Source organism: Stigmatopora argus, chromosome 18, assembly GCF_051989625.1.
Source record: "Stigmatopora argus isolate UIUO_Sarg chromosome 18, RoL_Sarg_1.0, whole genome shotgun sequence".
Lineage (NCBI taxonomy): Eukaryota > Metazoa > Chordata > Actinopteri > Syngnathiformes > Syngnathidae > Stigmatopora > Stigmatopora argus.
The window spans coordinates 4,382,757-4,397,843 of NC_135404.1; the positions used below are offsets into that span (position 1 = coordinate 4,382,757).

Here is a 15,087-nt window from a genome sequence, read left to right on the forward strand (position 1 = left end):
TGTTCTTAGTCATAGCAGACAAAAAGGACCTCATAACCAATACTGGATGAAAATTGCTGAACAAGTCAACATGTCAAATAGTTTTTATTTGTTTGCTTGTTTGTTTGTTTGTTTGTTTGTTTTGTTTTGTCAGAGAACATCTATCTTTCTGCTTCCAAAAAATGGTGGGCCTCACTTGTTTTCTTCAATGTTGGATTTTATTTTATTGTTGTTTTGACAACAGCCCTGATTTCATTGTTGTTTATTGTTTATTTTATTAACAAATGGGTTTGTCATTGTTTGGCATAGTAAGTTAAACTTGCTGTCCTACTATGTCTGCAGAAGAGGGAAGCAAAGATGGAGGCAGAGGACCGTCACCATAAGTTCAAAACACGGCATTCCATCTGAAACCCACACACAGACAACAATTTGCCCTTTAGGATCTTAGTAAATCAGACTCATGAAGTTTGTGCTTGTACAAATAGCACGAAGTTTCAATTTATGCATATTTTATAGGAAGTAGCAGAGAACATTTTTTACACTAGCCTGTCTGTAGAAGGTCATTCAGATAAAAATCTGTGTGCTGCAGCTTATTATTGCAGAATTACAACAGTACCCTCTGCAATCCATCATCAAGGGGCTTGTTATTTCTAGCTAAACCCTGAATGGTCTTTCTTACATTAGATCTATTTTTTGTCGTTGTTGTGTATATTTTGTAGTGGTTGTCTTAATAATTCCAAATCAAACATTTTTCTTCTTTATCTTTATCGTATTTTTTATGTACTGTATGATTCTAATCAAGAATCATGTCGTTTGGAGGTGGTTTAATAGAACAGTTCCATGACCACAACCCCTATCTGCTGTTTTAAAGATGACTAGTGCCCTCTAGCAATCAAATGTGAATGCACAGCTCAGGTAGTACGTCAAAATAATACCATGGAAATTCTATTCAAATCATGTGTAATTCATTGTAATTGGTTTCAAGTATAATACCCTTTTATTCAGTAATTTATGAATGACTTTTATTTATTTTTGGGATTTGTATTCTCTTTAGTTTGCACAAAAATCAATTTGAGCCATCAAGGACATCGCTGGAGAAACTCACTGTAATCTGCTGGTTGTTGCAATTAATGGCTGATCTTAATACGGCATAAAATTGTTAATTGAATCATAAGATTACTAGATTAAATAAATGATTCCCCTTTTCAAATAACAGGTGAAGGCATGCAAACTTAATTATAGTTGAGAAGGAACTACAGATCAAGTCTGAGCCCAATTGGAAGGTTGATGGTGCAAAAGACAAAAGAAAAATCCTGTCACTTTAGTAGAAAACGGAGACATTTTTGGTCAATTGTTAATGATGATCCCTCTGCAAAACTTTGTTAGATCCTAATTAACACTATATATAGTTGTCACTATATAGTCATTTTTTATATTACCAGAGTACAATGAAACCCACCCTGGCATTAAAAGAGGTAAAATTATTTGTAGATGCTAATACAATGCAGTATCACTAGTTTACTTTTTTTTTTTTGAAAATCAGGTCATTTGCAAGGATTGTTTTCAGTCTTGGTTGAGAAATCCCAGTTTCTGGACACCAGATACTCTACTGTGTGAATGTGTTGAAAGTAACATTGGGGTGGGGATCAAGGTACTGAATAACAAAGAACTTGCATAAGCAGAAGGGCACTTAGAGAAATTCATGGACTTGAAATATCGCCATGAACATGATTCACTTTCTGTCTCTTTTCTGACCTATCAGGGTCTGAATAACATCAATTTAAGAGAACTTCATTTATTAATGAAGACAGCAACATATAACCAAAACACAAATGCCCAATTTTCATTCATTCATTTTCTGAACCGCTTTATCCTCAGTAGGGTTGCAGGGGGTGCTGGAGCCTATCCCAGCTGATTTTGGACACGAGGTGGGGGACATACTGAATTGGTGACCAGCCAATCGCTGGGGACGAGGAGACGAACAACCATTCACGCTCACACTCATGCCTAGGTGCAATTTAGAATGTCCAATCAGCCTACCATGCATGTTTTTCGAATGAGGGAGGAAACCGGAGAACCCGGCGAAAACCCACGCAGAACATGCAAACTCCACACAGGTGGACGTGACTTGGATTTGAACCCTAGAGCTGTAAGGCCGACGTGCTACTGGTGCTGTAAAGAAGTTATTGTATAAAATGGAGAATTTTTAACATGAAAAAAAGAACATTAATTGTATGCACACAGCTCTGACGTTGTAAATCAAATCAGTGCCTTATCGTGAACTTTGTTGAGACAATTTTAAAAAGCGACAGAGTTGTCAAATTACCTGCTGCATTCCTCCACGGTTTAAGAACTGTACCGCACAAAGCACTTTTTTGCGTCTCTCACCCAACGCCCCTGAACGCAACACTTCTCACTTGTTAATGAGTCAACGAGCCCTCTGCTTACCGTGACGTAAAAAGGGCGGAGCTTGCTCACAGGTGAGACGAAGACGAAGCAGGTGAAAAGTCGGCCACATGTGTCTCCTCAACAAGTGAAACACTCGAATGCTGTTATCCTGGCCCGGCTAGCGTCTGGCCCTCCGCCGCCATGTCTGCCAGCTGCGTGGGCAACTGCGCGCTTGTGTTCTCCCTCGCCATCATTTTTGATGTTGCTGGTCTGGTTGTACTTCTTGTGGGGATTTTTGGCAACCTCAACGTGGACGGCCACTTCTATGGAGATTTTCTTATCTACACGGGCTCCCTTGTCATTTTCCTGAGTTTGGTGTGGTGGGTCTTGTGGTATACTGGAAACATCCGGCTATATGATCACAGAAGTTCCCTGGACATCAATTTTCCAAATTGGGCGAGGAAGCTGTCTGAGAGGTTCTCCAGAAGCGCCTTGAAGTCTCTGAAGAAGAAGAATTTAGGCAAAGAGATGAACGGAACCGCGCCACGTGATGTGCCCACCCGGATAAGTTGGGATTTGACAACAGGGCACAGTAACAAGGGCTTTGAAGGATGGACTGAGGGCAACCAAGTTGGCAAAAACGTGGAGTTGGGGGAACTGAAGAGCTCTGATCTGAATCTTCACGTGGTGGAGAGCAAATCAGAGAAGGCAGTCTGCATGGAAAAGGTCTGTATAAAGTTTGACACATCACCTTGTCATGTTTATTATGTTATCCCACCACCACCAGAATACTTTACTGTAGTGCCATTTATGAAATACAGGGAGAGCAGTAAACATAGTGAGCATACTCACGCAAAAGCTGCTGTCAGCCACTGCTCCCTTTGAAACTCTCTTCCCTAACTCACCTAAAGAATTAAAACATCGGATTTAGATCCTTTTGAAAATGTCGTTTCAGAAATTTGAAGGTAAACTATTTCATTTAACAAAACGGCATATTTAAAATATGAGATCGATCCGTTTTGTTTTGATCGACTCATTTGTTGCTTTTAATTTTATTGTATTTTATTTTTATAAATATCAGTATCGTTTTTCATACACCTGCCTGTCCGAAACCAAAATTAATTGAAGCATGAATTGCCTTTCAAACAACAAACGCAAATGGTAGCCCAGGTGTAACATAAACACCTCTTCTTTTGCATCACCAAACATCCTTTTGTTTAAAGTCATTGGTGAAACTTGATCCGGTTAGCTACACAATAGCATTAGTACTTTCTAAAAGTGTGGACCTGTTGAAGACAGCAAACTAAACTCAAAAATTAAATATATTGGCTTGGTTTCCAGATTTCTGCCACTGCTCAGTGCAGTCACTTTTTCATTGCCAACCATTTAATCCTTCTGAATACTCATAATCATGAAATGGTTCCCTTTTTATTGTCAATGATTAAATGACACTTGCAATGTAATCCATGGTCTCTGAAAAACAGTCATCATTTTACTCTTAGCTATAAAATGGGCTGTCATTAGTGTTTTACAATAATTAAATCTTGATTGGACCATTCTACGGCCCCACAAACTAGTATCTTCTAACGTACTGCATTCGTACCTTTCACTGTTACTATGACCTGACTCCCAAAATGTAAAACCTGTTTAATTGAAGTCCATCAGGTCAAGTATTATTCATTAAGTGATAGTGAACACAAGCACAAGTTTGAAGAAAAGGTAACTTAGTGTTTCACCTTCAAAAATAAATAGTTTTAATGGGAAAAATAGCTCGGGGTGGTGGTGTCCCTTTGGGGTAGTTAACAATAGGGTCCTGTTAGATGTTCTCTCATTTTGAGGAAAACAGTTATTTAGAGCCACTCTTTCTTTGAATGAGGCCATCTTTATGGGGAGGGATTTGATAATGCTGCTGTTGGGTAATACCTCAAACTTCCTCATCTGTTAAGAAATGGCTTAAAAAACATTGCTTTGAGCTCAGCAATGTTGTTTTGGCGGTGCAGTAGAGCGAGAAGGGCAGTTAGTTCTACAATAAAAAGCCCAAGCAGCTGCTGCACAAGTAAATAGCACACCATCGTTGGGTGACTTCTTCAGGGCTAGGATCAGCAATTTGTTTGCATCTTTTAAAAAAAATGGCCACTCCTTACAGGAGCACAGAGTCCAAATACTCCATAGGGGAAATCACTGGTTTATAAGAGAAAAGCTGTCTCAGAAATAGGAGATTTAATGCATCACACAACCTCAGGACTGACCATAAATGCATGACAGACTCATTCTTCATGTTGAATGTTTGAGCACGTGTCTAGATTTGATTCAGATTTTTAAAAAAATCAATATATAGACAAACTATGGTGGAGCTTCTAAAGTTGAGTGCTAATGTAATAAATGGGAAAATATTTGAAATAACTATATATACAGGTTTTTTTTAATATTTCTAAAGCTGAGTGCTAATGTAATAAATGGGAAAATATTTGAACAAAACTATATATACAGGGTTTTTTAATATTTCTAAAGCTGAGTGCTAATGTAATAAATGGGAAATGTTTGAAAAAAAACTATATATATAGGGTTTTTAAAATATTTCTAAAGCTGAGTGCAAATGTAATAAATGTGAATTTTTAAAAAAAAATCAATGGATATATAGGGGATTTTGATATTTTCCCATTCATTACATTAGCACTCAACTTTAAAGGCTTCACCATAGTTTGTATATATACAGTTTTTTATTAATAATGTAACTTAATGTATTTTTTTTAAAAGACTTCTAATCGTCAATGCTTAGACTTAAAGATTAGACTAGAAAGGATCTTCTCTTGATAACAAATCAACTAGTAAAGACCTCGAACACACCAAGAAGCAAACATCATCATTATGCGCTGGCTGCAGCAAGAAATTATATAAAATTTATGTAAAATTAAATATGTATTTTGGGAGGGGCATGAATTGCCCCTAACTCCACAGCTTTTTAGCGGCACGTTATTATACATGGCCCAAATAACATAATAGCTTTTGTGCTTTTTCTAAAGCATGATGGCCATGTCATGAATTATTTTGAAATACAATTTTCTTGTATTCGCACACATGAAAAGATGCTGGTAAGTCTTTACCAAAGTATAGTTACGAGTGTACCACAAAGATTGTGCCTGTCATCCCTGTTCTGTTTTATTTCAGCCAACTTGTAATCAGGTGGAAATCCAGAACGGTTTTGGCCCAAAAGGCACAATTACGTTTTAATGGAGCTCAGTGTTTTTTATTGATCCACAGGATGAGACTGAATGGTGGGGAGACAGGAAAGAAGATACATAAGGTCTCTTCCTCATAAGTACTTATGAGCCTTATGCACATTACCACCACACACTCGTTCCAGTTAGTAAATTTAAATGAGCCTTAGCCAAGTTCCTATGATCTTGAGATATGTACTGTGGGAAATGGTGCAGTGAGAATAACAAACACTGCACCATGAATGTCAGTGTGTTTCTTCCCATCATTGTCTTTGTTTTGTTCTAAAACATAAGGTCGTCTGTTCTTTATGAAACATCTGCACATTGCTGCTTCACTCAAGTGTTCACTGTGAAGACTTTTTGTGCAAAATTTGTCTTAAGAAACATTCATTCATTTATTTTCTGAAACGCTTTATCCTCACTAGGGTGACGGGGGTGCTGGAGCCTATCCCAGCTGACTTCAGACTAGAGGCGGGGGACACCCTGAATTGGTGGCCAGCCAATTGCAGGGCACAAGGAGACAAACAACCATTTAGGCTCACACTCATACCTAGGGGCAATTTAGGGTGTCCAATCATCCTACCATGCATGTATTAGGAATGTGGGAGAAAACCCACACAGGCCCGGGGAGAACATGCAAACTCCACACAGTTGGACCTGGATTTGAACCCAGGACCCCAGAGCTGTGAGGCCGACGTACTAACCACTCGAGCTGCCGGACCCCCCTAAAGAAACATTTATTTGTTATTCATCTGAAGTTTGAATGACTATGCATTCTCATTTAAGTTTGGTCCAATGTTCCATCTGTGAGCATGATTTATGACCAGCCTGGAAAAAAAAATCATCGATGTGGAAATATTAATTCATTCATTCATATAATTTCCAATGAGAAATATCTATAAAATCCCAAACGGCAGCCGAGTCCTTAGCGCACCGGCCTCACAGTTCTGGGGTCAAGGGTTTGATCCCAGGTCGGTCCTCACCGTGGAGTTTGCATGTTTTCCCCGGGCTTATGTGGGTTTTCTCCAGGTATTACGGTTTCCTGCCACAACTGAAAAAACATTCAAGGTGGGTTGATTGAACATTCTAAATTGCCCCTAGATATTACTGTGAGCGCAAATGGTTGTCTGAGTCCTCGTGCCCTGCAATTGGCTGGCCTGGTGCCCGTAGTTAGCTGGTATAGGCTCCAGCACACCCCACGACCCTTGTTAGGATAAGTGGTGCGGAAAATGAATGAAGGATTCAATCAAACAATCAATGAAAACCACAAACATGTTCTACCACAATACCAATTTAACCATTATTATTATACCATTGTTATCAGCATTTGGATGCTAATTTTGGGACTTTGCACATTTTCATTGCTCAACACAAGGTCTCCTACTTCACTACAAAGTTCATTGTCAGTATCTGTGACTTTATAGGATTAAGGCATAAGCCTCTGGGTGCATAAACTGTACATCAATTAGTGCCAAAAGTGCTGCCCTAGTTGTCCGTCACACAGAGTAAGCAAGTTTGATTAGCTTGCTTTGGGCCATAATATCGCTATGTCCACAAGATTTAACCTGCAGGAGGCCTTAACCAAATAAATACATGACAAGAGATTATCAAGTTTTTTTATTTGTTTTTTAACATTGTCCTACAGCAGAAATATAGCCCAGAATGAGATTCAGGTGATGAAACCTAACCTGATTTGAACTAAAAACATAATTGTAACTTGTCATGTTACCGCTTCCCCTTGTAATTAGATTATGAAAGGTATATAAGAAATGCATTGAGTCATCAACAACTAAACTAATATTATATTAATTTATAACTTGTTTTGATTATTGATTTTTCATTTAGCGCAGTAATTGTTACAAGTGTCATTGATGTTGTGCAGGCGCTCCGTCTAGTAGTTTTTCTCAAAGTGTGGTTTACGTACCACCAGTGGTTCGAAGGTTTCCTGTAGTGGTATACAAAATATTGACTGAATTAGATATTTTAAGGCTACAGTGCAGTTAAGTATAGTTTAGTTATATTCATGTTGAGCTTCGAAAGATTGACGTTTGCATGTTTTGTTTATTATTAAATATGTAGAAATGACTATAGGACTATAGGATCATTTTCTGCATAAAAATAAATATATTTATAGTGCGAAAGATCAACTGAAAATATATTTATGGAAATATATTGCAAAATGTTCTTCCTATTATTTATTGTCGACCCCTGGCACGTACGACCACCCATGGCGCAATCTATGTGGAGGTGCAACTAACCAAAAAAAAGTTTTTTTAAAAATATATTACTAGTTGTCTAGACTATTATCCCTCATTTCCACGTCACGTTAGTGGCATAGAACAACTGCTCTATGAGGCAGTTTGCAGAGGGGCCATTGTCTCCATCCTAGCGTCAGTAAAGTGTCAATATATCCTGTCTAAATTGAATTGAAGTTTATACAGTGGTACCTCGACATATGAGTGCCCCGACATACGAGCAATTTGAGATACGAGTAAAATTTTGAGCAAATATTTATCTTGAGATACGAGACAAATTTTGATATACGAGCAGACAGCGGACACGAGAGGCTGCTCATAAGAACATCATGGGCACTGTCTCTCTCCCCGCAACTAACTTTCTCTGGTCGCAACTCCCTCGTGTAATGTCTCTACGAGCACTGGGCAGAGCGTTGCATTTTTTCAGTGTTTTTTTCCCCCGTAGTCCATGCGAATGGCGGAGCTATCGCTAATACGGGAGTTACGAGAGTTTATACCACTCGTTGGTAAGTGGTCGTGCGTTATCCTATTGTGAGGACATTTGTGTGCATCATTTTCGGAATATTTTGAAGGGACGAAAACAACCCCAGTCAGGGTGGAGGCGGGGCAAATAGAGTCAACCCGGGAGAAGAAAGGTAACAAAATTAGAATTAAGTTTAGTGTAAAGTTAGATTAAACTTATTTTTCAGTGTTTCTGCATCGTAATCCAAGTTCATTTAAATTTGTTTATGTTATGTTACGAGCGCGTTGCCATGCAATAAGTCTCTCTCCCTCCCCCCTCTCTCCCCTCCACGAAATCCGTCTAATTTTAGTACTGTTAAACACATTTTAGTTCTATTAAAACACCAGTTATTTGTTACTTTGTTAATAAATGGTGAATTAGAACAAATAAAAATGTTTTTCCAATCCAATATCCTTTTTTTGGTGTTTTTTTTCAGAGGGTTGGAATGAATTAATTTGTTTTTAGTTCATTTCTATGGGAAACGTTCGTTTGAGTTACGAGAAAATTGACATACGAGCTCAGTCCCGGAACGCATTAAGCCCGTATCTCGAGGTACCACTGTAGTTCAATAACCCAGAACACAATTTAATACAAAGAGGAAAAATGGTGAAATACCTCTAAAACATGTGCTACAGTCTGAGCACTGAATTCAGATTATTTTTAATATTTTTAGAGGGCGCAAAATTAACCAGGACCCCTTCTTGATCTAATCATTCAAATTAAGCTTCACAATTGGTAGTATGTGTTCTTTTTATCTTTTGTTTTTATAATTGTCTTATTTGTCTGTAGTAATTTATTAATATAAGCTATGAAATATATATAATAAATCCAGCACAACGACTACCGTGTAATGCCATTAACAAAACCTCTTTTTTTCCCCTTCACAGGTCGGATATCCTTGAAGGATGAATGGGTGCTACTTTTCAAAAGCCTCTTAAAGACTGAAAACCTTGAACTAAGAAAACTAAAATGACTTATTTATTTTTTTAAGCATTTTTAATCAGGGACAAGCCTTCAGGGACTGCACGCAGAAGAACATCTTTCTTATGTAAATGGGAAATTCATATTTTTTGTAACAATTTATGGAAAAAAAATATTTTTCAAGGAATAAAGCTAGTATATGTATTCCATTGTAGTTGTTTGAAAATATTCAAGCTTGCTGCAAATTGGCTTTTCAATGACAAATGCATTGTTGAAGGAACGGTTTTCTCATCTAGTTTCCTTAATACGTGATACCAATGAATTTTGGTAATACTACATGTTTATCTTATTTTGTGGTAAATTTTAAAATGTATAAATGTGCCAATATATCTGGCAAAAAAAATCATTCCATATTCACGTCACATTTGTTTACTTCCACGGCATGACTAAATGTTAACGACATTGATTGGCTGCGTTAGTTATGCATTATGCGTAGGTGCATGTCTTTTGGAGGTTAGCATATTGCTAACGGTTCATTGGAGCTGTTGTCAACCCTTTATCATGGCGAAACGACCGAGCTGTGGCAGAGCCACTCAACAAGCCAAAGTGAAAAAGAAATGCGGTTCTTTTAAGATGGAATTGCAGTCCAAGTATGTGCCAATAAAATAACAAGTGGTAAAATTGGGTGAAAAAGGTCTCCTCTCCAAAACATGCGATAGAAAATATTGCATAAAAATGGAAGCTTGACCATCTCAACTGACACATTCAGCAGAGAAGTCATTTGAATGAGGATGAGAAGTGAGGACAGATGTGAAAAATAAGGTAAAATTTAAATCAGATTTGTGCATATTTCAGTGACATTATTAAGATGTTTTATTCATAGACATGAATCATTACATTTTATTATGACTAGATCATTTATGGGTAGTAGACATGCACCTGCTTATGGCAGATGTGACACTAGTGTGTGTCCATAGCGAGCACTTATGCTGTTGCTCACACTGGTCCTCAGTGTGCTCAGGGAGGTTGTCTGTATGCCCAGACATGTGGAAAAATTGGAGGGAACATTGCTTGTGAGTAGTACTCAGAATGAGGCACATACTTTTTAAAATTTTCACTTGACACTATTATCCACTAGTATTAAAGGTCAACTGGTAAGCTTGTTGAACACTCTAAATTGCCCCGAGTCATAAGTGTGAGCGTGAATGGTTCTCTATCTCCTCGTGCCCTGCGCCTTTTTTTTTTGTACCAAGCATATTTCACTTGAATCCATTGATTATACCCCTTACCTTGGCAACTACTTGTCGTTTCTCCTATTAGCTGTATTTCGCTTGATAATCTCATAGCTGGCTGGGGGAAACATACCGTTCAAAGTGCCGTGTCATGATGATTTGACTTTTTTTTAAAGGAGAGCATTGCTGTACCAATATTTTTCCCGAATCTCTTTAATCTTGTTCAATCTGTAATTTCACTGTTAATGCAGTGTAGTATCCTTCTGTTGATTTCATGCTGGAATTGTTTTAATATTGTGAAATCTGAGCAGTGGTCGCTTAACCCATTCATTGTAAACCAGTTAAACAGGGTCTATTTATTACTCGGGCAGGGAGTGCTAGCCTGAATTGATGTTTGGATGGAAACAAATGCTATCAGGGATCATAAAGACATAAAATGCAAAGTCCAAGCTTAAAGGCTGCTTTTTTAATTATTAGTTTATGGAGCACCACAGTCAAGTGCAATTTTTACATGAAATATGTGGGGCAGCTGGTTTCCATTCTAAAGTGCACACACCCTGTTGACAGTATGGTTTATATTTAAACTGATTTAATCTTTTTGATTACAGTTACAGAACCACTCAACATAAGCGTTTTAACTCCATAGCAAACAACAAAAATAGCTATATACCCCTCACAATTGTTTTAATTACTACTATTTGCCTTACATAAACTAGTACTATAGTTCATGATCCCTCATATGCATTTGGAATCAGATGTCAGGTGTACATTATTAATTCATAGAACTCAACATCACAAGGATGAATCAATGGACATGGGTGTCAAACTCGCTGGCAGGCAGGCGGTCTCTATGGGTTTAAATTTCCTCCTCACACCTCATGTTGTCATTACAGCTCACAGTCCACACACACAACACACCTTTCTGGGTCCACTGAACATGACACTGTTTGACTTGACACCACAGTGACAATGGAGACATTGATTGAATTTGAGATGGCATGTTAGTACTCTGCCTTTGTTTCCTTTTAAAATTGTGTGACATATTTTGTAATTTTTTCTTTGTTAATTACAAAATGGATCATACTGTAAAACAGCGAAATAAAGGGTCAGAACAATTACTGAAGAATTCTCCATCAAAGCAATGCGTTTTTCAGTTCCAATAGTTTCAATGAATACGAGTTATGAGAATAACAACATTGGAAAGCACCTTGCCTTTACGATATCTAAATTATCATCTGATGTTTGATTATGGGCAGCCCAGCGAATGAGTGGTTAGTGCGTCGGCCTCAGTTCTGGGGTCCTGGGTTCGAATCCAGGTCTGTCCACCTGTATGGAGTTTGGATCTACTCCCCGGGCCTGTGTGGGTTTAGTCCGGGTACTCCAATTTCCTCCCACATTCCAAAAACATGCACCGTGAGTTGGTTGGACATTCTGAATTGCCCCTAGATATGAGTGTGAGCGTGAATGGTTGTTTGTCTCCTTCTGCCCTGCAATTGACTGTCCACTAATTCAGGGTGTCCCCCACCTGCGACCCTTGTGAGGATAAAGCACTTCAGAAAATGAATGAAATGCTGATTATTACTGGTTAGATGTCGCCTCACACTTTTAAGACCAAGGGTTCCAAACCGGGCTCCAGAACTTTCTATGTGGAGTGTGGATGTTCTCACCTTATCTGCTTGGTTTTGTCTGGGTACTCCGGTTTTCTCCTAAACCGAAGAAATATACATAGTAGATTGAACTGTGTGTGTGTATCTGTAAATATATATCCTATACTATATACCTATAGTATGTACTGGGCGGCCTAGTGGATGAGTGGTTAGCGTGTCGGCCTCACAGTTTTGAGATCAAGGGTTTGATCCCAGGTCTGGACTGTCTTGTGTAGAGTTTGCATGCTCTAGCCCGGGCTTGCGTTTTCTCTGGATACTCTGGTTTCCTCCATCCCCAAAATATACAAAGTAGGCTGGTTGAACACTCTAAATTGCCCCTAGGTGTGAGAATGAATGGTTGTCTGTCTCCTTTTGTGCCTTGCGATTGGCTGGCCACCAATTCAAGGTGTCACTCGCCTGGTGCCCGAAGTCAGCTGGGATAGGCTCCAGCACTGGCTGTTTTTAATGACCAGTTTATGCAGAAATCTAGGTCAGTTCTCTTTCTTCCATCTTCAGATAGAAATGCCTAAATATTGTAATCTATCATCTAATTTCCCTCTGTGTTATTGAGTCTTAAAATTAAGGAATGGTTCAAACTAATAAAAGCCACAAGGAAATTCCAGTAAAATCACTATCACATGCTTTGTTATTGCACGACCATATAAAAACAGTGGGGGGCAGCACTGCCATATTTTACCCCAGCCACAGTTATGGAACAACACTTAAAATACTATAACTGTAGGATTGATGTGGGAACTTGTGTTTTGTATGTTATTACATATAATAAAATGTCCAGGTATGCCCCATTTGATGGCAATATGGGTTACTTACTCTTTGGGACAATGTTTAATACAGCTGACATGTTATTCAAAAGTTATCATTAGCTTAACATTAAATTCACTGCCAGCCCAGACCACAAAGTATGTGTTGTGCAAGTTCGTAAAAGAGGGACATAGACATTGAAAACAGATATTGATGGTAAGAGTCATCCAATCTATTTGATCTCCCAGTTAAAATGGAATGGACGTCTCTTGCCCCAATGGAGTTGTATTGTGAGGTGACAATGGATTTATAAAACTAAACAAAATAGTTTAAATAGAATTCACAGAGCAAATAAATAAATATATATGTATGTATATATATATATATATATATATATATATATATATATATATATATACATATATATATATATATATACACACACACACATACTAAAGAAATTATGAAGTCAAAATTATATATATATATATATATATATATATATATATATATATATATATATATAAATTTGTGTGATTTTATAAAGTTTTATTCAGGGTTTGCAAATGAATGTCGGCTCCAAATATCGGTTATCGCCTCCTCCATCTACTAATATCATAATATAGTAGTATTGGTCCTGAAAAAAACATATCAACAATAATTTGGACCGCTGGAGCAAGGTTGAGACCTCTGCTTCTGCTCTATATGAATGTATTATAACTTGTCATATTTGCATGTGCTAAAAGTAATGTAGACCTGTGAGCCAGACGAACTCATCACAAGGGGTGTGTATTGCCTCCTGTCTGGCAATACAATTCGTATCATGATTCACAGGTCACATTTCTATTCAATTCTGATTAATCCTGATTCTACCTTTTAACACAATTACTACGATCTTTGTATATCAACCACCACAGGGCCGAAAGACAAAAATAACTGAAGTTAGACCTCTGCAACTTGCCTTTGAGTGCAACAAAACTGTGGTAACACTTGTTTTTGTTTGGGAATTTAAACGTTTAGTCAGGGCTCCTGAATCCATCAATTGAAAGCAAGATTGACTCCACTTATTGAACATACGTATGTACAATATGTAGCAAGATTTGATTTGGGACTTGAGCTGGGAAACAGCACCCTCGCGCGTCCAAGCATGATTACTACATGCCCACACAATGTTGGGTCATCAGCATACATTACTGCTGAGCTTTGTCGGTAGCCCTGGGGGGAAAAAAAGTAGATCGCGCGGGTTGGCTGCTTGAAAAGTAGATATTTGAGGAAAATGAGTTTGAGCACCCCAGTTTTAAGTGTGGTTTGGCTTTAGATTCTTTTAAAGGAACACAAGTTGGTCAACATGTACAGTAATACCTTGACATACGAGTGCCCCAATATACGAGAAATTTGAGATACGAGGAAAATTCAGAGCAAATATTTGCCTTGAGATACGAGACAAAATTTGAGAGACGAGCATACAAGTCCGTGAGAGGCTGCTTATGATAATAGCGCACTGTCTTTCTCGCCGCTTCTCCCTTGCGTAAAGATATCTACGAGAACTGGGCATACAAGGTGCATTTTTTTTACTGGAAATACTGTGACCGAGTCGATAATCTGCGAAAAAGCCAGCAGAATCTACATGGACTTGAAAGCAAAGCAAGCATCTGAAAAAGTGGTGTGAGTGGTTAGCGTATCAGCCTCACAGCTCTGGGGTCCTGGATTCAAATCCCGGTTGGTCCACCTGTGTGGAGTTGGCATGTTCTCCTGTGTGGGTTTCTGCCAGGTACTCTGGTTTCCTCAGAAAATGAGAGGAGATCCTGCTGATACTACATATACATTTATAGTGCAGGCAAGTGAATGGAGGCCATGAATGGACTAAGAATAGTGGTTTTGGTTCCATTGTTTACCTTTTTCTGAATATTTTGGCATGGATTTACCGGTTAGGGCCAGTTATGATTTTGCTATAAAACACCGACTCCAGAGACAGGAGACAAATTATGAAGCCATATATGTATACTACATACTACAATCCCTTCCATAACACTGCAGTGCCGAGTCTTCCACCCTTCCATTCATCTGCGTGTCAGTCTACAGCGCAACCTACCACATTTTTCTTCAACTCTATTTATTGTGGTTGCAATTGGTAAACACCGCAGAAATCCCGCCCCGACGTCGCTTTTCATTGGATAATCAATA

The 15,087-nt window shown here is 38.3% G+C and overlaps 1 protein-coding gene across 1 annotated transcript; it reads left to right on the forward strand.

Annotated features, from left to right (window-relative positions):
• Positions 1–2,456: 2,456 nt before the first annotated feature.
• Positions 2,457–9,986, forward strand: LOC144092828 (transmembrane protein 238-like). The gene is made up of 2 exons (XM_077625943.1): positions 2,457–3,093; positions 9,230–9,986. Exons 1-2 carry the CDS (start codon positions 2,569–2,571, stop codon positions 9,242–9,244), a joined length of 540 nt encoding a protein of 179 aa, XP_077482069.1. The 5' UTR covers positions 2,457–2,568; the 3' UTR covers positions 9,245–9,986.
• Positions 9,987–15,087: the final 5,101 nt, after the last annotated feature.

Bases quoted from the DNA above. Each gene is read 5' to 3' on its own strand.
- LOC144092828 (XM_077625943.1), top strand. From the start codon at position 2,569: ATGTCTGCCAGCTGCGTGGGCAACTGCGCGCTTGTGTTCTCCCTCGCC.